The 24,728-nt window shown below is 41.3% G+C and overlaps 1 protein-coding gene across 5 annotated transcripts; it reads right to left on the reverse strand.

Annotated features, from left to right (window-relative positions):
- Positions 1 to 18: 18 nt before the first annotated feature.
- LOC115573509 (clathrin heavy chain 1) lies at positions 19 to 24,721 on the reverse strand. Of its 5 annotated transcripts, XM_030404314.1 has the most exons (35): positions 24,172 to 24,721; positions 21,666 to 21,873; positions 21,227 to 21,229; positions 17,677 to 17,945; positions 17,179 to 17,340; positions 16,960 to 17,073; positions 16,418 to 16,591; positions 15,073 to 15,270; positions 14,479 to 14,679; positions 13,860 to 14,012; positions 13,550 to 13,672; positions 13,099 to 13,236; positions 12,733 to 12,897; positions 12,416 to 12,596; positions 12,151 to 12,314; positions 11,918 to 12,043; positions 11,642 to 11,784; positions 11,268 to 11,502; positions 10,966 to 11,088; positions 10,593 to 10,738; positions 10,254 to 10,437; positions 9,954 to 10,146; positions 9,631 to 9,788; positions 9,340 to 9,504; positions 9,051 to 9,158; positions 8,411 to 8,578; positions 8,151 to 8,300; positions 7,857 to 7,988; positions 7,551 to 7,661; positions 7,181 to 7,351; positions 6,781 to 7,002; positions 5,659 to 5,679; positions 1,953 to 1,990; positions 1,772 to 1,847; positions 1,540 to 1,671 (listed from the first exon to the last, which is right to left on the reverse strand). In XM_030404314.1, exons 1-34 carry the CDS (start codon positions 24,211 to 24,213, stop codon positions 1,817 to 1,819), a joined length of 4,920 nt encoding a protein of 1,639 aa, XP_030260174.1. In that variant the 5' UTR covers positions 24,214 to 24,721; the 3' UTR covers positions 1,540 to 1,671; positions 1,772 to 1,816. The 5 variants fall into 5 exon arrangements, with proteins under 5 accessions (XP_030260137.1, XP_030260145.1, XP_030260155.1 ...); XM_030404277.1 differs by lacking the exon at positions 1,953 to 1,990 and having other exon boundaries at positions 19 to 1,671; XM_030404285.1 differs by lacking the exons at positions 1,953 to 1,990; positions 21,227 to 21,229 and having other exon boundaries at positions 19 to 1,671.
- Between the last annotated feature and the right edge of the window lie 7 nt (positions 24,722 to 24,728).

Raw genomic sequence — 24,728 nt, forward strand, 5'->3', positions numbered from 1 at the left:
ACGTGACAGGAGACTGGGTCCAATTTTTAGGTTTTATTTAGGCTAGTATTTCCCTTTCAGTTGAGTCATATTCTTCCACTTATCAATGACAGATCCCCTTTATTACTAATATGCATGACAACAGAAAGGAATTTAACTTATGTTAGGGTGACACTTTACACACACAGCTTAAAGCATGTAAGGAAGTTAAGTACATCAAGGTAAATACAGGCTCTGATTTCAGACCATTCTTGACAAAGAACTGGATGTACTGAGACCTAATTTCTTCATCATAACCATCTAAACACACGACCTACAGGAGTGTTTATGGATCTAATGGAGCTGTCATGAGGACACCAAAGGTTCCACCAGCCTGTCTTCTTCCTGTTCTTGCTGCTAAGCATTAACAAAGGAGGAAACAGGACTTGATGAGTGGGGTGGAGGAAAGATGGGTGGGGTCTCCATCTAAAAGTTTTCATTTTGTCATGTTCACATCTGTACACGCAAGAAAAAAAAAAAAAAAAAGGTAATGGTGACCGAGGGGAAACACCACAAGACCTGGCATACACGGACCTCAGCACGAGGAGGGTTCAGAGTAATACACACACACACGGTACGGTTAAGGGGTTGAGGGCCCTGGGGTCTGGTAGCCGTGGTCCCGTCCTTGCACATACACAGATACAGTCTCACACAAGCACTGTACACGGCACAAGAGGTCACCTAAATACATGGAGCCAATGAGGGAGAGCTAACATCTAGGAGGGTGGATTGGAGAGCCCGGTACAGGCTGAGAGGGGGGGTTAAAATTCTTATTTAGACCAATCAGGTCACACTTGCATACATACATACATACATACACACATACACACACACACACACACAAACACACCCTCATTCATACAGTGACATACGTCTGTATGCATTTAAAACTCCATAAAGCTACACGCCTGTGCAGAATATACTATCATCACTTAGTGTTGCTAGCTATAGCCATTGAAATGGCAATATATGTTCAAATATTATATGTAACCTTTTTTCCTCAGAATATACAATGATGAAATGCATTATACAGACAAACGAGACAATGTAAGCTGTTCACATGTTCAGTACATCAAAAGTAAGAGCTTCTCTACATTAATTTCTTCACGAGTGCAAAATCCAATGCTCCTCCACCTACTTCAAAGGTTCTTTGCTGAGCTTTAAGCAAGTCCACTTCTGCGCAAACCATAAACCAATAAAAAAAACATGACATTAACAAACACAAAAAGAAATTCTAAATAAGTAGTCATAAATATGGAATGTGAAAAACAAACAAACATGTGGTCCAATTTCTTTTCAAACAATACAAATAAAAGTCCTTCAATGTGGTTGAATGTTTTCTCCTGGAACACGACAACATAATAAAAAAATAGTACTCAAAACTGGAGTGGGCTGATGCTTGCTTGTGGCCCCTGTTGTGAGTAGAAGACCATGGGAAGCTGGTGAGGAACACAAAGAGAGAAGGACAGATGGAAGGAAGGTGTCGGGTCAAGTCGAGGTGGGGTCGGGGGTTGTTGGGTGTTCACATGCCGTAACCGAAGCTGGGCTGTGGCGGCTGGACGTAGCCTGGTGCTGCTGTGTAGCCGTAGCCGTAGGGCTGCTGAGGAGGCACGGCCACGTTGGGCCCTGCTGTGAGCATAAGCTGGGGTGTGCCTGTAACACAACCATCAGGATAAGTGGTTAGAAGGGTCGGAGTTAAAATGTTGCCTGAAATTATGGTAACACAATTATCATCTGTGTGTGGTCATTTTACCATAAACAATGGGTTGAGACTCAGTAGCCTGCTCCTCCTGTTTCCTCAGAGACTCAGAGGCTTCGAGTTTGTCCACCTGTGGAAAACACAACAGCAGCAACGTGTCAGCCTTCAGTCAAGCTGCGGCCGATGGGGCTCTTGAAGAGCAAGGGGCTGAGACGCCGGGTTTGTAAAAACTGACCTCTGGGTTATTTCACTGGCTGACGGATGGGACCATTCCTGACAGGCGAAGATGCATACAGTCCAGATTTAAATAAAAAAAATAATAAAAAAAAACAGGCTGCAGGAGGCAGGCCTTGCTAATGTGTTGGAGGCCCTCTAGAAGGCAAAGGGAGTAACTGCATCTAGAGAGCTACTGGCTACTCTATGGAGCTCAGCTACGGCAGCCTATTAGATAGACGTCCACTTCTTCGTGGAAAAGTATTGGGATTAGGAGGGGACACAAAGACAAACGGCTACTGGGCAATAATGGTCCCACCATCCAGCCACCCAAATAATCTACTTTAACGTGTTGGAAAAGTTGGGTATGTAGAGAACCAACCCCTCACCAGTATCAACAGATTTACAGTATTTTCTCCCATTAGTTTGTCCATTTCTTAGCAGAATATCAATACTTTCTTCACATGTTGGTGGACAGAGAAGCGGGACAAGACAAAGCTTAAATAGCCTTCAGAGTAAGTAAGTAACAATCCAAATACATTTTTTGAAGGTGCAACCATCAACCAAACAGAGGTGTAGACTTGATTCTGAAAAACTGAGCTGTACAGATACCTTGGTCCTAACACAACAAAGTAACACAATACAGTTACTGAGGGAAATGTGAGGCTAAATTATGCTTCATGAGATTGTGTGTGCGCAGCCTTTCGTCTGTAGACTTGTGTGCAACATCCACAAACACCCTTACGTCGCTCTCGTCTTGGATATTCAAGATAGAGGTGTAGAAATTTATCAAGATCCTCTATAGCTTCTTGTAGTTGATGTTGTGGTTACAGGAAGAACTGCGAACTGATAGCTGAGTGTGTTTACTGGGAAAAACACATTTAGCAAAAACACTTTTCAAGTGTAGTAATGATGCTTTTTGAATATAAGGCTGCATCTAAAAATGATGTTCATTATCAACCCTTTTTATGGAGTCATGATATGGTCGATAAGCATTGGACATTTTCCGAAAATAACGAAAATTGCCCAACAGTTTTCAGCCACAAGGCGATCCATGCCTAAAGATATTAATTTAAAGTAGTCAGCCATTTTATTTTTTCTGTTAATCATCTATGACTTTTCAATGAATTGATTTTTGTTTGTTTCACCTGTAGTCAAAATTATCATAAAGTGTTACGTCAGTGTGTTTGCAATTCAGAATATTTTGAGAGACACTGGCAGAGACACTGGCTTTTCCACACGCCCCAATTAAGTCATTGCCTGTTTGCGGACAGTAGCAGCCTTGTGAATCAACTTGCTACAATGCCTGGTAGTTTTTGTTTGTCCTTCAGCGTTTGCTAAGCAGCTCAGAGGCAGAAAATGATGAGGAAAGGACAAAAGAGTGAGCTAATAATTCAAAGAATTAAGCAGCCAGCAACAAAGCTTCTGATATTACCTTCAGCTCGGACAGTGTACATTTTTAAAAATACTGATAAAAATCAGTTAAGGGCCTCTTACGGTGATTTTGGGTTCAGTTCTCTACATACTGCCTGGTTGAACACTACAGTCGGTCAGTCTGGTTAAGCAGGCTGTTTCAAGAAAAGACAGGCTTTTGTTTTGTTTCAGAAGAGAGGGGTTGAGAGACATGCTGAAGCGGCAGTTTAGTCATTTTCGTTTTGAAGAGTGCATGAGAAAGAAAGACAGAGCAGCAGAGAGCATAGTGGAGGGAGTGTGAAAGAAGGTGGAGGGGATGGTTTTGTACAGCCAGTTCAAGGTTTCCAGAAGCAGGCACAGCCAACAACGATGTCTCCTAGCCTGGCCTGAGTGCTGCTGATGCTGCTACAGAGGGAGGGGGGAATGCATGCTTGTCGCTCTACATGTAGTTCTTTCCCCAGAGAGCACAGCGGAACTACAGATCATCTCTTGTGAACTCAAGTTGTTTGTTGTTTGAAGAGACCACACTTAACAGTAGCAGAGAATACTCAGAGACATATACTTCAGAAAAATACCCCCCTCTTGAAAGGCATGGACTTATTGTTCATGAGTTTTTTAACACCTGTGTTCTTCTATAGCGTTGAGATAAATTCAGTAGTACAGACAGACATGGAGAGAAATAATATCAAGGTCTCTGAAAGAATGGTCACTTCATTAAAATGATGCCTCACCGGCTTTTCTATTAATGGAATTAGGTCTTACACTGAGCTGCAGTCTTTGCTGGTGCACCGCTGTTCAAATACAGACAGTAAACAAGCCCTCGACCCTCAACATAAAGATATTATCAATAATCATTCAGGTAGGATGTCGTCTTGCAGCAGACTGCAGCTGAGTGGTGTTAAAGACAGTTTAACATTAGAATTGATCTACAAGTCTGAGAGAAAAGCACCTGACCACAGCAGGTGAGGTAGTTATCCAGAGGGGTGCTCTTCACTGCACCTGGGGAGAGCTGATAGGCATGCTGGTTGAAGTGGATGGCTCTGAGATGGGCTGTGATGGGGGCACATTTGATAGAGAAGGGGGAGGCTCTTGTTGATTGACCCACAAAGATTTATCACTGGACACTGCAGTTCCCGTCAGCTCTGTGGAGCTTTATAGCATCTTTCAACTACGTGCTTGGTCCACTCTGCTCTCATAGTGTCCTTTCAGTGAAAAAAGCCCTAGTTAGCCATATCAACTTAAAAGCATAGTATGCAGGACCTGACAGTTGCTGTTTGTAAAATGACCAACTGAAGTGGTCCGGAGAAAGATAGTTGAGCGTTGACTCTCATTACCAGGTTGTCAAATAAAAATCGACCATATGAATCCCAAACTCGTATGATGGCGAACCACCAACCCAAAGTGTCAGAGCTTTATGACCTGAAATGAAACTCAACAATCAACTATCTTCTCCCAAGTACGGAAACAATACAGTCCCGACCACAGCAGGATAAGAAAATACAGGCAGAGGGAGGAGTCTGCAAATACATACATTGCGACACACTTGTAATCGGTCATTGTTCATTTTTTTTTTTTTTTGTAAAACCCCATATAGCAAACCTTAAAAGGTGATAACATGTCAGGGTTGTGTTCACAGTTTGTTTCCTGTTCTTGCAGATTTAAGTGAGGCTGTCACACAGTTTAACTGCTGTTCACAAAATGAAAGATTATACAGAAAATAATTATGAAAGTCTATTTAAAAAAGTCATACATTATCAGTCCTGAGCCATCGATGGCGAGCTTTAGTTAGGATCACAGCTAATGCTTACTAAATTTACATGCCCTAGAAAATCTGGGCCCCTGTCAGCAAAATGCTTCCACTTAAACAAAAACAAATCTTACAGTGATCACATTTGACATTTTCATTAGGTGAATCTTATCAGTAATTATTAATGTTGAATCAGACGTAATGCCAAGGAGGAATAGAATTTGAAACACATTGGAAAAAGACATTTCTATGTCTCCACTTGCATTAAGTTTTGTGCCCATCTAATTCAGAAGAGTTCTTTAGTCACTGTTTTGATCCAGAGCCATCACTGACACCAGCAAACCTAGCAACCGAGCTCTGAGGGTTGCGAGTGAAGAGTCCCGCTCTGGAATCTCGTGGGTTTGTAGGTGGTCTAGAGGAGATGTGGAGTTTACAATCAGAAGCAGCAAAGTGACATGGGGGGAGAGGGTTCATGCAGTTTCTGCTAAATTTACTCCTCCAAACTACAGGCTACAGGACAGGGGACAGGGGTCAAAAAGAATGATTAGAAAATGGATTCGACTTTCACCTTTTCCTTTATCGCATCAACCTGGAAAGGAAATTCAGAGAGGCAACTTAAGGAGGAAAAAAAAACCAAATGGAAGTCTCCCACAGTAGAAACTGACAGAGAGAAGAACAAACAGACGACTTTTCACAAACACAAAAATCCTGAGAGAGATGCGGGTAATAACGCCACTTTTGATACAAATGCAGACTTGAGATTATTCTGGAACTGTGAATTTTACCTTTGTTGCTTACGACAGGGTAAAATATAAAACACAGATGTTGACGAATAAGGCCTAACGTAAGTTTTCAAACTTACACAACAAGGTCAACTATACAATGTCCTGTGTGTAATGTGGAATGCTAAGACTTAAAAATTATTCCTTGATTCAAATGTTTCAAGAAAACATCTGGTGCGGTTTGACACAACAAGCACCAAGAAGTAGTCAGCTAACAGCTTATATGACAGACTGGATTATTTGGATGTAGTAAAATCCACCAACTTGGCATTTCAAGTTTGGCAAACAAAGCAACACATTTTAACAAATGCTTCACTCAGGTCTGCTGTCTTATGAAAGCAACAGGTGGGCCTGTTCTTTTTTTCTTTGCCATGTAACAGAGATAAACGGCATGACGAGCGACACAGCAGTTATGAATCTCCTCTGGAACACATTTGTATGGAAAAGTAGCTCAAGTGGATGGAAAGCCAAACGAAAAAGAAAACACCGGTGACGACACATGACTGACAGAAGCACAGGAAGATGAGCATGAATGGAGGAAAGGCAGTATTGTGGTGCGTTGTATTTGATACTGGGGGGACACTGCCTAGAGCCAAATAATAATTACAAACACAGTTTGCCATTTGCTGTTTTTAGCGATAGATATCAGGGGGGAAAATTTTGATTTAATTTAATATTTAGTTTCTTTCTGTGGTACACCAATCTCATCAGGTCATGTTGGTCTCCACAGGTAGGTGCAGGTTTTTAAATACTAATACCAACAGCATCAGAAAACAAGCAAGGTAAATATATAGGTAATATTGCCCATTTGGCTTCTAATAACCTTTTAGCACTCTAAATTTGGAAAAGATATCTACATGATATCTTCCATATCCTGATACATTACAGGTTACCTCTGGCCAACCCACCTTAGAGAGGTACTCCCTCATGACCTGGATGAAGTATGGCATGGAGAAGTCCATGATGTTGTGTCGCCAGGCTGTCTCCAGCACCACGTCGGGCCGCAGCAGGTCGTAGCAGGTGAATAGGCAGGCTGCAAAACACTCCTTCTTGTCTTCCTTCAGGAACCAAGCCAGGAGCTCCTCCGCCAGCTCAATGTCTTTGGACTCGGACGCGTACTGCATGGCATCCTGCAGAGAGGGAAGGGCAATTACGGGTTAGATCTGCCATCTACAACTTGGACATGAGATTAAACAATCATCGATTGTTCTTCAGAAAAGCTGAACGGACATAAAAAACAGAAGCTGCACAGTATTGAAATGTTGATTCAGAATACTGAGAGTTATTATTTGTTTTAGTGAAATGCACCTTGTAGAGTTTGTCCTTCTTACAGAGCTCAACACTCTGTTTCCAGCGGTTGTTGCCCTTGAAAAGGTAGGCTGCGATCCTCCTAAACTCAATCAACTCGTGTTTCTCCAGACCCTGGGCCAGTGAGATGTTGTCAAAGTTGTCATAGGCATCGATGGAAGTGCGCAGTGCCTAAATAAGAGACAGAGGGGATTATGAGATACAACTGAAAATGCAACTCTGTGAAAATGTTTATCCTGCTTTACTGAACTGCAAAATATTAATGCAGTGTACTGGTAACAAATCAACAATGTTTCTCCGTCAAACAACACATAGTCATCAGAATCACATTATCTGTAAGGACATACAATGGATGATATTAAAATCTTACCGCATAGTCTTCCTCAATGATGAAGAGGTTGTTGAGTGCCTCATTTACTGACTTATTGTTGTGATTCTGGACAGACCTTAAGTAAGGTTTAACCAGAGGCAGCTGTTTCACCTAAACAAGAACAAACACTCTATCTCTTATTCAACTGCATTGTTTGGGTAGGTCACCATTACACATCATGCTCTGTCACCTACGGACTACTACATGGGACAACATTCAAACATGTGAGCATTTATTTTCGAGATATTTTCTAATTAAATACCACCTAACACCCTTAGAATTGTACATAAAAGTCAATAGTAGGACCTTGCTGAAGAAGTTGACAGCACGTGTGTGGTCCAGTCTTGGAGAGAGGACGATGAGCAGGTCATTCAGTAACAATGGTTTGAACTCAAGATAAAAGTGGACGGCCTTGTAATACAGCTCCACGTTGGCCACCTAGGATGAAAAACACACATTTAGCCAATGGAAAAATGTATTTTATCTTCATTATAATTAATCAATGTTTTGCTTTGGCCTATTACAGTAGAATTTGTTACCAGAATTAAATCTAGCATCAATAATAAAGTAAGGTTTTGTTTGTTTGTTGTTTCTTTTCACCTTCGTGACAATGTCTTTGAATTGGCCCTCCTTCCAGGCATCAGCTGGGTGATTCATCATGGTGATGATGGCGTTGTCATACTCCTCGTACTTGTCATAGAGGAACACTAGCTCCGCCCACAGGTGAGCCTGCTCTGCTGCCCTGAGAACCTGAGAAAACACACACACATAGCTCATGAATCCATATGGAGAAAAAAATAAATAAATCTATAAAGCTGAGTGCTTCGTTTGGAAACATTCCTGTGTTTCGCCTTGCCCACCTTTGGAATGTTGACACGGGACCAGAAGAGCTCCAGGTGCTCCCTCATCTTCTGGGGTTTGAATTTGGAGTAGAGGATGGCCAACTCAGTGAACATGCCCATGTGGGCACGCTCCAGCCCCAGAGCAGCCTCCAGCATGGTGATCAGCTCCTCAAAGTAACCACGGTCCTGGAAGATATGGATGAGCACAATTTAAGAATTTTCAAGCACCTCCAAAGTACTTTAATCTATCAAGTAAACCTAATTTGTTGCTAGAAAATGCAATTGCAAAAAAAAATCATGTTCACAGAATTCCTTTACATTGACAACAATCCATGTATTTTGTCACTTTGTTTATGTTACTAACTTTCATTGTATGTTCTGATCATGAGTTTAATCCTTTCTTATTTGAAGACAAGAGAAGACAAACAAATATGCAGACAGGATCTTTTCATGGTAAATAAAAAAATAAAAAAAAATACATGACTCATTGTGTGATAATACACTGGATCAAATTAAAGTACATTTCCAACCTTGAAAGCATAACTGTTAAAATTATGTATTTTCAAAGACTTTGTATGAACCCTGTCAGTAGTTACTCAGCATTCACAGTAAGTCTAACTGGTGACATTTACACTAGCCCGGTTTGCCCCTCTGTTACCTGGTAGTAGTTGATGAGTTCCTCCAGTTCATCGGCGTGGACGACAATATGCAGGCCGCACATCTGGGCGAGGCGGAACTCTTTCCCATCTACACATGCAAAACACACCTGGAACAGAGGAGAATCAAGTCAAATGGTGTGTTTAATATAGGCGAGTGGATGGTAAACTTTCAACAGCGATCCTGAGGAGAAGCTTGTAAAGAAGTGGTAGACAGAGATAAAGTTCTCCATCTGACTTCACTCTTTTCCCTATACAGAGCACAAAATGAAGCTGATTTATCATCCTCACCTCCTTCCAGGTGCGGGTGCTGTTGGCCTTGCGAGCTCCATCCACAGCTGCCTGGTACTCCCCAAGGTGCACCAGAGTGGAGGCCAGGCGGCCAAAGTTGGAAACGTTGTTGTAAAGCAGTTTGGCTGCCTCGTACATCTTGTCGTCATAGCAACGGTCACCTACCTGAAGGAAAAATAGACACAAAAGGAAAGCAGGTTTAGCAAAATAGCAACAGGTGAACGAGAATTAACTGGTAACAACTGTGTATGTGAGTGTGCACTGGATGTCTCCATGCTTCCAAAGACCTACTTGCTGAATGTGAGCATTATTGGGTCCGTTGATGAACTCTTCCAGCTCAGCCAGGCGATTGGTCTTGGCCAGGGCAAAGATCAACTCTGTTTCAACATAAGACTCACGGGCCTTCTTACGGGCCATCTGCAGAAACTTCACCAGGTCCTCCCAGTTTCCTGAGCACGACAATCAACTCTGATCACTTTCTTAAACTCGTTACTCTACTGTATATTTAGCAAAATGCTATTGATAGAAATGATAAATTACAATCAGAATTTACCCAAAATTCTTCAGATCTAAGCTCCAATTAGGCTAAAAATAGGGAATAAAATGAATCTTACCGCTTTGGGCTGCAGCTTGTCCCACCTCCATGTAGGCAGAGGGGTCATCCGCCTTGATGTAAGAGTCAATGGCTTCTTTGACCAGGCCCTTCTGGAGCTGGGCCTTTGCCAGCTGACTCCACACTGGTGGCTCATTGCAACGCTCAGCAAACTCATAAGCTCTGTCCAGGTTACCGATGTGCTCAATCAGAACCTGGACAAAATGAGACAACATTCAAATCACATTGCATCAAAATCAATAATGCGAGTCTAGTGGCCATCATAAACTCTGATTCTTTAGTCGATGAAAAATACACTGACCTGCACAGCAGAGGTGTTGACATCAAATTTCCTAAAAATAGCAAAGGCCTCCTCAAACAGCTCATTGCTGATAGCGATGTTTGCAATGTCTGGGGCATCGTAGTTGTCCAGACGGTTGATGTATTCCATAACACGTGTTCGATCAGCTTTAATGGCTGTCAGGATGAGCAGATTCTGGAGGTTTCTGAGAAAACACAACAATGGACTGTCTCAGGGAGTGTCTTAATTTCTACATTGCTATAAAAAAGGCAGAATACAACTATTCCTTACAAATGTCTTATATGTTGTGGAGAATTCAAATGCACATAGGACATGTACAGGTAACATCAAGTCTCTCACCTGTGTTCACTAAAGACAGAGTTATCCAGGACAATCTTCTCCAGAAGCTCGATGAGCTCATTGGGAAGGTCGGCCGTCATGAAGGCCTTGACTGTGACAGACACCTCCTCAGGATCCTGAGTCTCAGACAAGGCTGTCTGGACAACCTGCAGCAGAGAGGGACAACAGACTTGATGCACTACAGCTGTTGTTTTGAGTAAAAACTAAAAGATTCAAATGATTAAATATATAATTTAATTGGATATTGTATCCAATAGGAACACTAACTTTGTGTTACAGAACAAGTTTGTACTGCAGGTGATTTTTCATCAATGTTCTAAATAAAGGAGTTAATGATGCACAATTTGGTTTCAGAGAAGCTAATAGCTCAAACCTGGTCGATAAGTGGTCTTCTGTAATTGTTGGTCTCCAGCAGCACGCTTGCCCACAGCTCGGGGTTCTTGCGCCGCACAAGGTAGCGGGACAGACTCTTGAACAATGAGTTCTCATTGCAAACCTAAGCAGTAAAAACAAACAGTGCACATGAGAGTCAACAACAGAGGTCTCATGTCATGAAAATAATATGTGCACATCAGAACAACTGAAACAGGAAACATCAATAAACAAAAAGAGCTACATAACGTATATGTCAATGCTTTTGCCTTTAATGAAAGTATGACTTCAGTATTAACGCACATGAATCAGTTCCTGGTCACACTGTCCTCTTTCATAGGCCACACAGGCCAGGTGGGGGTCTCTTTTCTCACAGTATTTGCCCACGACACGACTGTCGTAGTAGGGGTTCTCCCTCAAGAAGCGCTCGGGGTTGTTGTTGCTGTCGATGTAGATCTTGGCCAGGGCATTGTGGGTAGCAGGTTCCTCACAACCTTCATGAATACGAGCCTCCAGCCAAGGCAGCAGCAGCTTCAATCTGCGGATAGACAAATGGTATGGATTACACAGCACAAGATTTAGAGAGAAAAACAACTGCTGACTCTCAAAAACTTGGCTGCATATGGTTGATTCCACTATTGCAATGCCATTTGCAGTTTATTTAATCTCTCTCTTACCGGTTTCTTTTCTCCACTTCAGCCACCAGTTCGTCTGTGGAGAACTGCCCTCTGACCACCATGATCAGATTCTTAATCACATCCTCCGCACAGTCCACATCCAGCAACCCTCCAATGACTACTGGCAGACGGCTTGGGTTCACCTGGAATATATGATGATAAGGTTACAACGTACACAAAGAAATTATCACAGTAATAGTTTTAGTGGAAGTGGGGTGAAGCAGTCCAGAGTTTACAAGCTTAAATCTTTCCATCAGTAAGAATGTAGTGATGCACCTTCTGCACATAGATCTCAATGTATTTCTGCAGGCTGTTGCGGTACAGGTACAGAACCAGATCGTGGACAAAATCGAAGCGGTCACACACAATGATCAAAGGCAGCTGGTCAGTCAGCTTGGCTTCCTGTAGAGAAATATATAAAAATGTTTGCAAGATAGACAAATTGGAGGCAAATAGGTTAGATTATTTCATAAAGAAAAGTTCATTCTGAACTGCTCCAGGTTTCTGACCTTAAGGAAGTTCTTAACACGTTCGGGGTCATAGCAGTTACTCTCACGGCAGATTCTCTCAACCTCTTTGATCTGGCCTGTCTTGCATGCAGCCTGGATATATTTAAAGTGGACCTCTGGATCCTGGCTAAAGTTCACAATGGATCCCAAGAAGTAGAACAAACCTGAAAGACGAAAATGTCAAAATCAACAGGAGAACTAACTGCTCTCTAAAAGTAAACAGGACAAGAGAGATTGCTTGGCATTCAGCATATTCCCAGCTTACCCTCAAAGCTCTTGAACGACTCAAAAAGTTCAGTGAGAGACTGAGTACTGAGCTGCTCGTGGTACTTGGAGGCGACCTGGACGCAGATCTGCAGGTTCTGACGGATGTTTGCAGACAGCATGGCTCTCAGACACTCCAGGGAGTCCTCCACTGACAAGGAGCCGAAGAAATTCACCAACCACTGCAGAGACAAACAAAAATAAGACACATATAGCAAATCACAAACTGATAAATTAAAATCTATTTATTTTTTGACAATGAAAAAATGTGTAGAAAAAAGGATAACAGTCACATTTTTTATATTTTTTTGTTCATACCTCTGGGTTGAGAAGGTGAGTATGCACCACAGCGCGCTTTATGTCATACAGGTCAGTATAATGTTCCAGCGCCCTCTGCAGGAGACCAGCCTTCTCACACAGCTGTGCCACATGGGCACGATCATAGTGGGTGAACATCTGGTTGCCCAGAATGGCATCTGCAACCTACAAGACATGACATAGGAACAAAGACATTTCAACATTGTTTGAAGCTTTGTTAACAGGAAATCTTGCAACAGGAGCAACTGGAAATAAGAAAAAGTGGTGAGAGGAAACATACTGAAGTGATTTGTAAGTGGACAAGAAGACCCAGTAACTGTTAAATAAACTAAGACATTCAATTTCCAGATCAAGTCACTGATGTACCTGCGGAGCGTGGACCAAATTCATTTCTAGCAGGCGTGTCTGCAGTGGTCCTTCCATGGGTCTGTTGTTCTTCAGGGCATCTAGTAGGAAGGACGTGCACTGCTGGATGAGGTTGTACTCCATGAACACATCGACAATCTAGAGACAGAAAAGAAAGAAATGATCACAGATGTTATACTTCTCCTAAAAAAACAGCATGTTTGGTTATCTTTTTCATTAACTGACAGCTTCGGGAACTTACTGCTTGGGTATAAGGTGAAGCCAATTAATAATTCTGCTTCTGAATCAGCAATATTCCAGTCACAAGGTCACAATTTTAACTTAAGGTAACCTGATAAACCTCCTGACAGAAACCACCCTACACAATGATAATACTTGGGTGATTTTTTTGGCCAATCTGACATCTGAATCTTTAATGGTATTAATACATGGCAAAGATGTTTTTTTTTACCTGTGTAATGTCAGCAAGTGGCTCTTCATCCTGAACCAGCATCTGGGAGAACTGAAGGCCCTGCTCTGGACTGATCCGCATCACGTTCCTAAGCAAGAAGATCCAGTCTGGAGTGTAGCCCACCTACAGGGACAACATATGTTTAAGCATAATATCTCTGCATCTGAGCTGTGCCACAGCTACGATGGAGCCATATAAAATACATAAATACAAAGATCAAAACATTCTAAAATATGCTGATAGTCTTTCACTCAATAATCGTATATGATATAAGATAATCTTGGAGTAATAGTCAGGTACTGCCACAAACCTTCTTGGCATAGAGGACAATCTTCTGGAACTGTCCGGTCTCTGCAAAGCACTGAATAACCTTATTGGGGACGTTGGCTCTGAGGTAGACACTGAGGGCAAGAGTAGGGTCTACAGACTTCACCAAGTCTCCAAGCTCCTCAGAGCACTCCAGCTGCAAACACACACATGTGCAGAAGTTCATTGACACTGACATGGAAAACCAATCTAGGGTTTAAAAGAGACACGTCCAGAACAAAGAAATAAAAGTCCAAGGAAAAAGTTAATCAGAGAAACTACATGGCTACACTTAAACTTCTTTTAAGCCTCAGCACTGATGTTGAGAACTTAATGTCAAATGATTCACATTGAATGAAAGCACTAAACTGGCTATCAAATAAATTTCAATCCCACTGCTGTACAAAAATGCTCTTGCCTAAAATGTGTTTTTCCACAAATACATATGATGTTCAAAAACACATCATTAAAACAAGTATAGTGGAGGAACTGACTATGCTGACTACTTTTCACACTTAAGAGGTTTTTTGTTTTTTTTTCTATAACATGATGATTGGCGAGAATAGTTCCTGTAAAGATGAGATAAAGATTGTCCACTATGAAATAAACTGCTGGAAACACACCTTGTCCTCTTTCAACCATTTTTCTAGCAGCTGCTTGCGACCCTGCTGGAGGACAGGCCTGCACAACTCCAGAGACTCAAACTTGTTAAGTTGGCCTTGGTCCAGCAAGATGCCAAAGTATTGGAGCAAGGGAGACGTCTGGCCTGGTTGGGCTGGCACACTCTGGAATCGACGGATGGTGTCTGGGGTCCGCAGGATACCCTGGAGAAGAAAGATGGATGATAGACACAATAATTAAGTAACAGTGGGAAGAAACTGGTTAAGGAAAATCACCTCTGATAATCAAATGCACAGGTGGTAAACATTAGGTGAACATTAATGTATAAAGTTTATTTAGATGTATGTCTCTCTTTTAGAAAAATTCTCAGACCATCAGAGACACAGAAAGGTCCATGTGCTTAATTGCTTCTAAACTATTTTGGTATGCAAATCCAAATCTGTTTTACATTTACAACACCTCTGGGTGTTAAGTGTCACCCTAAGCTACAGAAATCTGATTAGTCTTAGGAGTCTGAGCTCTTATCAATTAGAACTGTGAGTAATGTCATGTTGTTTGACCCCGCTCTGAGTGCACGGTGGCCACCCTGGCAGTACCTTGGGTGCGTTGGCCGCCACCTTGGCAGCTTCTGAGTAATTCCCTGCTGCAAATAGTGTGTTGAACTTGCGAGCAAACAGCTCCTCTGCACCAGCTAGGTTGTTGCGGACAGCCATGCGGAGAGCCAGGTCTGGGTTCTGGAGCACATTGGTGATGTAGGGAATAATGTTTTCCTCCTCCACGCATACTGATAAAACCTGGAAAAACACATTTGCATGCTTCATTATCTGCACACAACAGAAGATACCTCAAGACGAGGCTTATTCCTGAGGTTAAAACAATCGCACATTTTATGTATTTTTTAATATCTTCAACAATAAAGAAAAACAAAACAACCACTACCACAAATTAACATATTAAGTGATATGAATGCCCAAAAGGAGTCATTCTCAATTTTGAGGACCTTAAGTAATTCATCCTGGTTTGAGCACCACATATGCTGCTTCATGAGAACACAGACCATTGTCGCGTGTAGTGTTACATTTAGTGCATGTGAGTGTGTGCAACACACTGAGCCGTCTATGGTACACCTGCAGGTACGGGCCAAGAGCAATAACAGGATTAGATTGTGTACCCTGCCTGGCCAAGATTAGCCTGCCTGCTGTGACTGTCACATGCTGCCTGACACTAAAGATGCTGTTACAGGCTGTTATTTTCAGAGATTTCTTTTGTCAAGGTCATACCACGACACCCAAGGACCCATGCTGATATACAGAAGGGCTAACATACCACAGGGAAAGTGAATCACCAACCAGTGTCATCAACAAGAGTCTAGTGTGAAGACACACACCAGGTCTCCAACTGGCACAGATTTAGGAATAATCACTATAGCTTTACAGTACATGCGTGTGTACACCTGGCTTCATGTTTTTGAAGATACTCTTTATTCAAAGCTTTTTTTTTAACTAATTTTACAAATGTATGTACTGTTTTTATTTCAAGAAGTGGATAAAGGTCAACATTGGTGAGATCTATCCCCCATTTCAAACCTCCAGCAACCACCAACATCACAAATCAAACATGACAGATAATTAACAATGCAGTTTTGGCTGTCAACTTGAATAAAACCCAAGAGGAAAAATGTACAGTGAGCCTGGCTGTTGCACAGAAAATTAATGCGCGTCTGATTCAGTGTTGTAGCCAATCATTCAATGTTTATGCCAATTAACATGCAGGCAAAGGTGGTGTAAGATCCATACAACAGCACAAAACCTGTGCTGTTGCACCTGTAAGAATGTGCTTTAGAGGATCATCCTATCATTAGAAGGAAAATACATTACATTAATCTAAACACAAATTACACTTCATCAGATAGATGTGGGGCCAGAGTGTGCATTAGAGTACCTGTCCTTTCCTGTTGACACCAATGATGCCAGCAGTAGGTTCATGGGGTGCTGTAACAAAAATGGTCTCCCCGCTGATCCTGTTCATGTAGATACAAGTTCCAGTCTCCAGGTCATACAGGTGGATATAGCCATATTTGGTGATGAGAAAGACAACATCTTGCTTGGAACTGATCTGTATGTACAGAAAGAGATATATTGTTAAAGAATGTAAACAATGAATACATACACATACAAAACACTGAAGTCAAAGGTAATTAAGTGAGTATTAAATATATTCCAGAACTTAGTGAGATGTCATATGCTGAAGAAGAGTACAGAATGACTTGCTGCAATTTCTACATATAAACATATTATATTAGCTTCATATTACAGCCACCCTAAGTCTAGGCATGGCTTGTTTTCATTAATACTCCTTTAAAAATCTTAAAGGCAGTGATGACATATAAACAGTGGAGAGTGTAGTTTCCGATCAGTGCAGGAGGAAACAATTTTTACTGAACAAAAAGGGCCCCACATGCCTCCTTTTGAGTAGTTTTTTACCTGCATGGCCACAGGGAAGTCATTCTGGGCTTCTGGAGGAAAGAAAACGTCCACAGCTTTCTTTGGAAAAGGCTGGTTCCCAGTCGGTGGAGTCCCCACTTCAATGATATGCAGCTAGAAACAAAAAGACAAAGTCGGATTACAAGGATCTCTGGCAAGTATTTTGAATGCGATTAAATTGGATTCAGACTGAGACTTTGCAGTGCTAGTAAATCTTACTTTTCCTCCAGCCTGTCCTCGCACAGCAAAGCAGAACAGAGTTGACTCTTCAGTATTGCCCTCCATCTTGAACTGTGCAAAGCCAGCGGCGTGCCCCTCGATGGGCTGCGACACCTTCCTGTCCACTGAGTACAGCTGCATGGCTCCAACGACGCGGTTTTGCTGAAAAAGAGAAAAAGTCCATGAGTTAGGTCGAGTTAGGCGATTTATAGTTAAGATAAATCAATAAGATTTATAGTTAAGATTAGTTAAGATTTATTAATTATTTAACACCTCTGTTTTCAGTACCACCGAGAGCACTGAACCTGCTGTTCCATTACACAAACGTAATCTGCAATACCTAATGCAAATATATGTTCATATCCCAGCCACTGAAGCATTTTTATATTACAGATTATGAAACAAATTTTTTTAATAAATGTGTTTACAATATCATCCTCAGAAGGATCAGGTTTAGTCAGGCTGAAGCAATGGTTCAGAGCCACACAGTGTATTTACCTGTGCTGAAATGCCAATTAGCAGTAACCATTTCTGTTTAGCATCAGTGCGGTAGTTGATGATCTGGCAGCCTGCCAGGCTGGAATGACGGTCGAACACTTTGATTGGCTGAGAGTCACCCTCCATGCTCCAATGGTAGACCGCGTTGTCTGTGACCAGGGCAACAGTGTTGAGGGAGATCCACTTCCAAAAGGTCACGTCATCCGTCATCGTGTGAGCCTTCATCTTGCTCTTCATCTCAATGTTGAAGATCTGCAGGGTCTTTGCAGCTGAAAACATTAAGAACAAAGCTTAACATACAGTGTAACCGGTAAATGTTGTGACCCCTCCCAAGACAGTTTAATTATTCCAGTAAAAAAATATCAGTCTAGTGACTAAAACTACCACACACAACCCACAGCAGACTTTGGGATTAAACATACGATTTGGGCATACCAAACTTCAACCACTGGAGAAACATTAGGAGTCAGGGGTTCGGTTTGAGTAACACCAAAGGACCATACAAAAAGCCAGTGCCAGTGTCAAAACAAGAGGCAAGAACAACAAAAGGGCAACCACTTAGGTGGTGGATCTGCATTCAGTTAGGTCTGATGCCATTTACTGTTATTGAGAAACCCATTCAGTTGAGGCTGAATAGGCAAACCTCTTGTGATTATGTGAACTGAACAATTCAAGCCATTTTTAGAACAGGTTTTAAAATTGAAAAACTGTTTAGACTGACATAGCACTGCATCATAAAATGCATCCCCCTCATTCAGTTCAATGAGGCCACTGCGTTGACACAGTGAGGTAGGGTGACAAAAAAGTTAATCATGGATTAACTTTTTTACAACATAATGAGAGGCACTGTGCTGGATAAATATACGGAGATGCAGATTCCTGGTGGATTTATTTGCAATTTGAAAAGGGTGCCAGTACTTTTGACTTTGGGATCATTGTAATTGCTATCAAAATGATTGTCACTGTGCAGTGTGGCTGATTAGCCTTTAATCTTGTATATCTATTACTCAAACTACACTTCCTGGATCCAGTTTCATCATCTTGAATGCAAATGTAAAGAGACACCCGCATCAATGAAGCTCGATGTGTTTTTGACACAGTGCTATTTTAGCTGTGGACACTCGATCAGAGACTACTACTACTACTACTACTACTACAACTACATTCACATTCTTAACAGGATCAACAATGACTTTTCACATTGTTTTGGTAAAATGGTTCAATTCCCTACTGATCTTTTGAACCCTTAATCAAATCAATTAGGAACCAATATCTGCAGAATAACATGCTGCCCTGTGTAGTCAAAATGAGGCTTTGATGGCCTGTGTCCAGCCCTCCACCCCCACCACCTACTAGAGAAATGAAACTCCAGGCATGTTGCTAGAGCTCTTAAGGGATTCACATTGAAATTTAATCCTAAAATGAGGGCTGTGGGAATTTGGGTTGGGTCTGAATGCAGATTAGCAAAAGAAGACCACAAAGCACACAAACAGATGTGATGATGGGAAAGATGCTGGACGGAGGCACTCACACCGATTCTGTTTTTTTTTCTCCAGTTCAGTCTCAGTGGAGGAGAGACACTACAATTCTTTGGACCAAGGACATTTATTTAGATTCAATCCAGAGAAACCATTAACTACTCTAAACCCTACAATTACCTGCAAATGGAGTGATGATAATGCTTCACAATCAATATTGAGAGGTAAAGTGAAATTTCCAAACAAGTGGTTGAGTAGCTTTGTGTGTATAGTACAATTAAAAAATACACTGCTTAAATAAAGTAAAGTGAGAGGAAGTAAAGTGAAATTGTGTATATAGTCTAGAGAACAACAACGGCAATTGGTATGAACAAACTCCTGCAACAATGCAGAGTTTTTTCTTTAGTCAGCTTCCTTAGCAATGTTAGTTTTTAAGAATAAAACTGAGAGTATAGTTCAAGCACAGACATAGTGGAGGCACCACATTAGGATTTGACCTCTTCAATGTCCTGGGCCCAGCCAATCAAGACCATCCCTGTGCGTTCAGTGGCACATTCATTTCATCTATGGGACTGTCGTCACCAATTAATCCATGATCATCATCTTTCTCAGAAACACGTCTACTCTAGTTGTATACATGACAGTACTAAACTAGAGAATTATATTGCAGAAAATGGAAAACAAAGTTTCAGCTCAGTTTCACTCTTTTGTTCACCCGCTCACTCTCCTTGTTCAAGTAGAAAGTGGAATACACTATAAAGATAAGCATCTCCGCCTTTTCTTTGATTCATACATTATGTATGATTTTTGTTTATTTACCCCATAACTACTTTAATTTGTCTGTGCTCTGCTACTGTACATGCCACAGTGTCTTCTTTAATAGTACCATGAGAGGTATTAGAAATATTCTAATTATACATATTTCTACATAATTACTTTGTGGCGCACATATAACCTAAACTACATCACAACTGTTGCACTCTCAACTTCCAGCCCAAAGTGAGACTAGTATACACTTGAACAAAACAGAGAAACAATAGTCATCTACATTTAAGCATGAATGTAGTGGCCTCTGTTGGCTGACATTATACAGTACATAAATATTAAGAATAAATGATTTTTACATTACAGGCCAGCGGCACCCAATTCTTGAGAGAATAAGGATTTCTTCATACAATCTGTCAACAAACCGCCAGTGTCTGATAGCCTTAATGTCACCGCCTGCATGATTTGCCTTTCTTTAAACGACCATATGGTTTTTTCCCGCATGTTTTAGCCCTTTTACAACATACATATGTACTATACATTACTACCAACCATTTTCCAAGATGCAGAATACTTTGCAACATTTCTGTATTCAATATTGTCATGATTTTTAAGTTAATGCCAGGGTTTGTCATTGATTTTAAAATCTAATTCATACCACAATTTCTCCTAAAAGACAATTTTATAGCGTAGACGTGGAGACTGTATTATGTTATATGGATGCCTTCAGGTTGTGACTGACAGGATTTTTTTTCTTAAATGAAGACACTTGTGTCTATAACTCCTTTTCACACTGCCTGTGTTTGTGAGACAACTTTGGGGGGTCACCACCAAGTGAATGTATTCATTCAACTAAATTCCCACCATAGACAAACACTCTACTGCACACTTACTACACAACAAAAACGTGAGACAAAAACACATGTGGGCAGGATGTTTATCGTAATTAATTACCTTTCTGTAGCTATTTTCAAGCTTTAATATGCCAATTTTCATACTGTACCGAAGTTAATTGAAAGCATAAATGCATTTAAAATTCTCAAGGACAGTACGTTTCAGAAAATGGTCAGCTGTAATATAAGATATATGTACAGTGTAGCAAATGGGACAAACACGCACACACAAAAACAAAGAAAAAAAACGATACAGTCCTTTAAGATACCCTCTTAATTTTGCTATGCCCTGCTCGTGTTATCATTATAAATTCAAGCATTCATTAAAATTACTATCAGTACTGTGCAAACATTTCAAGACAGTGCATACAGGATTACACTTTGACAACTCATGATATGTAAAATTCAACTCACCGTCTGCAAACATAAGAAAGCAGTAGGAAATGAAAAAGAGCAAAAACAAGCAAAATAGACAAAGCATTCATGACAGCATGACATTTTACCACTGATACTACAGCTGCTTTTCCTACAATATCAATGTCTTTTACATTTAAACTTGTCACACTACACTTCAATTACTCAACCTTTTTTGACAAACAGAAATGGGGTGGTCTACATATGAACATCAAAATGAAAAGCAGACTGTGACAGCTATGTAACTGACAACACAAACGAAATTTACACAAATGACCCAATGTTTTAGAAAAGAACAATAGCATGGTGTGTGACCGGCCAAAATTTAATTGTTTACTTTTTAGTCTATGTGCTTTCAGAAAGCTAGAGCTCTCCTCTCTAGCTGGCACATAAAGTTATGTGCTAAAAGCACTAGAGATGCATTTTAACTAGAGCTTACCTTTGAGGGCAATAACTTTGCTGGCAGGGTTCATGATGGCGCTGTCTGCAGAGATTGGCCTGCGGATGGGATTGTTGGGGTCTGCCATATCAATGATGACAACCTGGGCCTGCTCACCCACTTTCTCCCTTATACAGATGAACTTGTCTGACTCCATGGTTAGGGTGCTGAATCCAATGTTGGCTGGGTTGATGCCCAGGTTCTGGAGCTGAGATATGAACACATGACATGTTTTAGTAGAGCAGCCCATGGCCTACACCGTTTACTACTTAGGTGTCAAGGATGATACAGTAAAGTACAAGATTTCTTTTCATGGATGCACGATATGGATTCTTTTCAGCCGTCACTGAAAATGACCTTCTTCTCAATGCAAATACTAAATTACAATAAAATAAGATGCAGTGAGCAAAAATTGATGATTTAATACTACACAGCTCTAATAAAATTAGAGGTGTAAAAAAACGTCAAATATTTTCCCTCTTTGTTGAGACCATTGTAAAACATGCATTGCAATCGTGTTTTCTTTCTGAAGTCCACAACGGCGATGACATATTTGGCTCTCTGGTCTGCATGGCTCTAGACTAGTGCAGCAGTTTGACGTCGTGACCGCGTCAGTGTTGCGCATCATCTTCTTGTCTATATGTTTACTGATGGAAGGCCAAAATAAAAGGTGCATACCAACATCTGCTCAATCAGATTGCCTAAATGTTGAACTTGTATTGGCTTAGTGAAATTTCAGCAGATAAAATACATTTTCCATGATCCGACAGATAACGTATCAGAGCGACATAGATATTGTTCATCCCTACATCTTTCCATTGTGGTCCTTTATGTAAAGATAGCTGACATGCAGAAGTTCAAGTGCCCAGTATCTTAACAATAAAACAAGTAATTATCGCTCTTGTTTACCATCCATAACATCACCTCAGCCAAACGTTGAATTCATTTTACAAATGTCACACAAATAAGCACGTTATAATGTAAAATGCAAACTTCAAATTCCTGGTACAACAGAACCTAAAGGAACACATTTCTATTTTGGTAGGAGCTTGAATTAGAATTTATGATCATTATTACATTAAATATTATCTGTTGAGCTTACATTGTCCCAAAACTCCAACATTGGCCTTGAGATACATGGAGACTCTGTTGTTTCAAGACGATTATACTGCCTTGAGTTGTAGTACAGCACCTTCCTTCAAGGGTTCCCATCCTTGTTATGGACTTTGTAACATGGACTCCAGCATTTTCAGCCCAACTAATAACAGCGTTGCATTATGTGGCCGGTGTTTCTATTATTTTGTCCACCAATATAAATAAATAAGGGTAGGTTAAATAACAGAAAACACCTGTTTCTGTAGCTCCAGCCTCCAAAATGATCAAAAAAGCACAAGTCAATATCTCTCTGAAACACTTTCAACAGAGACTAAATTCATTATGATATCGTATTATTATTATGAAATAAAAGGCGGGATTTATTGCATGATTGTTGAATTAGGCTGTTGGAGTTAAAACCTTTCACAAAAGGTCATCCAAGGTGCATGGTTGTGTTGAGATAACTGCCTCTAGCGGCGTTAAATGTTAAATGTAAGGTTTTCGTGTGAAAACTGAGCACATCTAATAATCCCACAGTGATGGGAGATGTGCTGGTGGAGCTTGAATTTGACTGAACCGTCTCTAATCCGTCTCCAGGTGTTCTAGAAAATGATGATGACAGTATGTGTACGAGGGGAAAAAATGTCGTCATATTTGACAGTATGGGTGGACCAGCTGATTCACCTCGGGCAGCTGGATAAGGAGGTGACATTCACAGATATGAACCCCTGCAGAATAACGTCAAGAGTCTCCCTGCTGTTGTAAAAATGCCCTGTCGTGACATAACCTTGTTCTGTGACGCGAGATGGCTCAGGATCTACTAGACTGCAGCTGACCACGGCTTCACAGCTCCTAGCTAGCCTTAATACATCACTGACACATCACTACCAGGGAGATCCGTGTAAAAATAATATTACGGCTGAATCAAAACAGCCATCCTAGCGACAAACTGTGATGTCAGCCAGGTATACGAATGAATGTCTTACGAAGCTACGATTAAGATGACGTGATTCCCACATCCCTCACGACACTAGCTGTAACGGTTAGCTAGCTAATGTAATAGATATCAACTAATCTAAACGAGGCCATGCGTGTGTCGATAACGCAAGAAGTTGTCAGCAGAAGTGTTAAAAATAAACCAGTATGACTCCCCGTGTTCGTCAATGACAGCTAACGTCGGCTAACATTGAGTCGACTAGGCAACAGCATCAGTGCAATGAATGAGCGATGCTAGCCCGAAAAGCTAGTTATTAGCTGCTGGCTAAACGGGGGAGGGGAGGTCATTCATTTGCTGCGGGTATTGACGTTCGCCGTTAGCTCAGCTAGCAAGCTGTCAGACGACTGTTATGCCGGGAAATAACACATAACGGGAATGTAGGTGTTTACAGAGCTGTTAGGTTTTCTCACATACCTGCAGGTGCTCCTGGAAGCGGATAGGTAGGATTTGAGCCATGGTGGTTTCCTTGAGCTTCTCCGGAGTCCTGAAATTCTAGCCGTTCAGCTAGCTAGCTAGGCAGTAGCACCGCGCTAGCTACGACCTCCTCACTCTATGTGTAGGTCGGAGCCAGTCAGTGAAAGCGAAAAACACGATAAAAGGTGATATGCGGTGTTGCTAATCGTGTTTCCCAAATCTGGTATCAGTAGAAGTGTTGAATATGTCCCCCTTCTGTGAGTGCTTTCTGCACTGCATCGATGGATAGCAGTGGCTACGGCTGATCTTCTGTCCAAAATCCGCAATGGCGGCGGAAACGGCTCAGAGCCTTCCCAATCCGGAAGCATCTAGGGAGCTCTGGAAGGACACTTGCTCCGACCCTGTGCTCAGGATGGGTGTAAGCAACTTTATTTTTATTTGTTTCAATTTTAAGCGAAATATTACAAGTCGTTTCAATTTCTGCTCTTAGTCATTTCAGTTTGTAGTCCATTTTCTATAAGTAGCATCTCATTATTCGCCCGCGTACGTCAGTTCCG

This window comes from Sparus aurata, chromosome 2, assembly GCF_900880675.1.
Source record: "Sparus aurata chromosome 2, fSpaAur1.1, whole genome shotgun sequence".
Classification (NCBI taxonomy): Eukaryota; Metazoa; Chordata; class Actinopteri; order Spariformes; family Sparidae; genus Sparus; species Sparus aurata.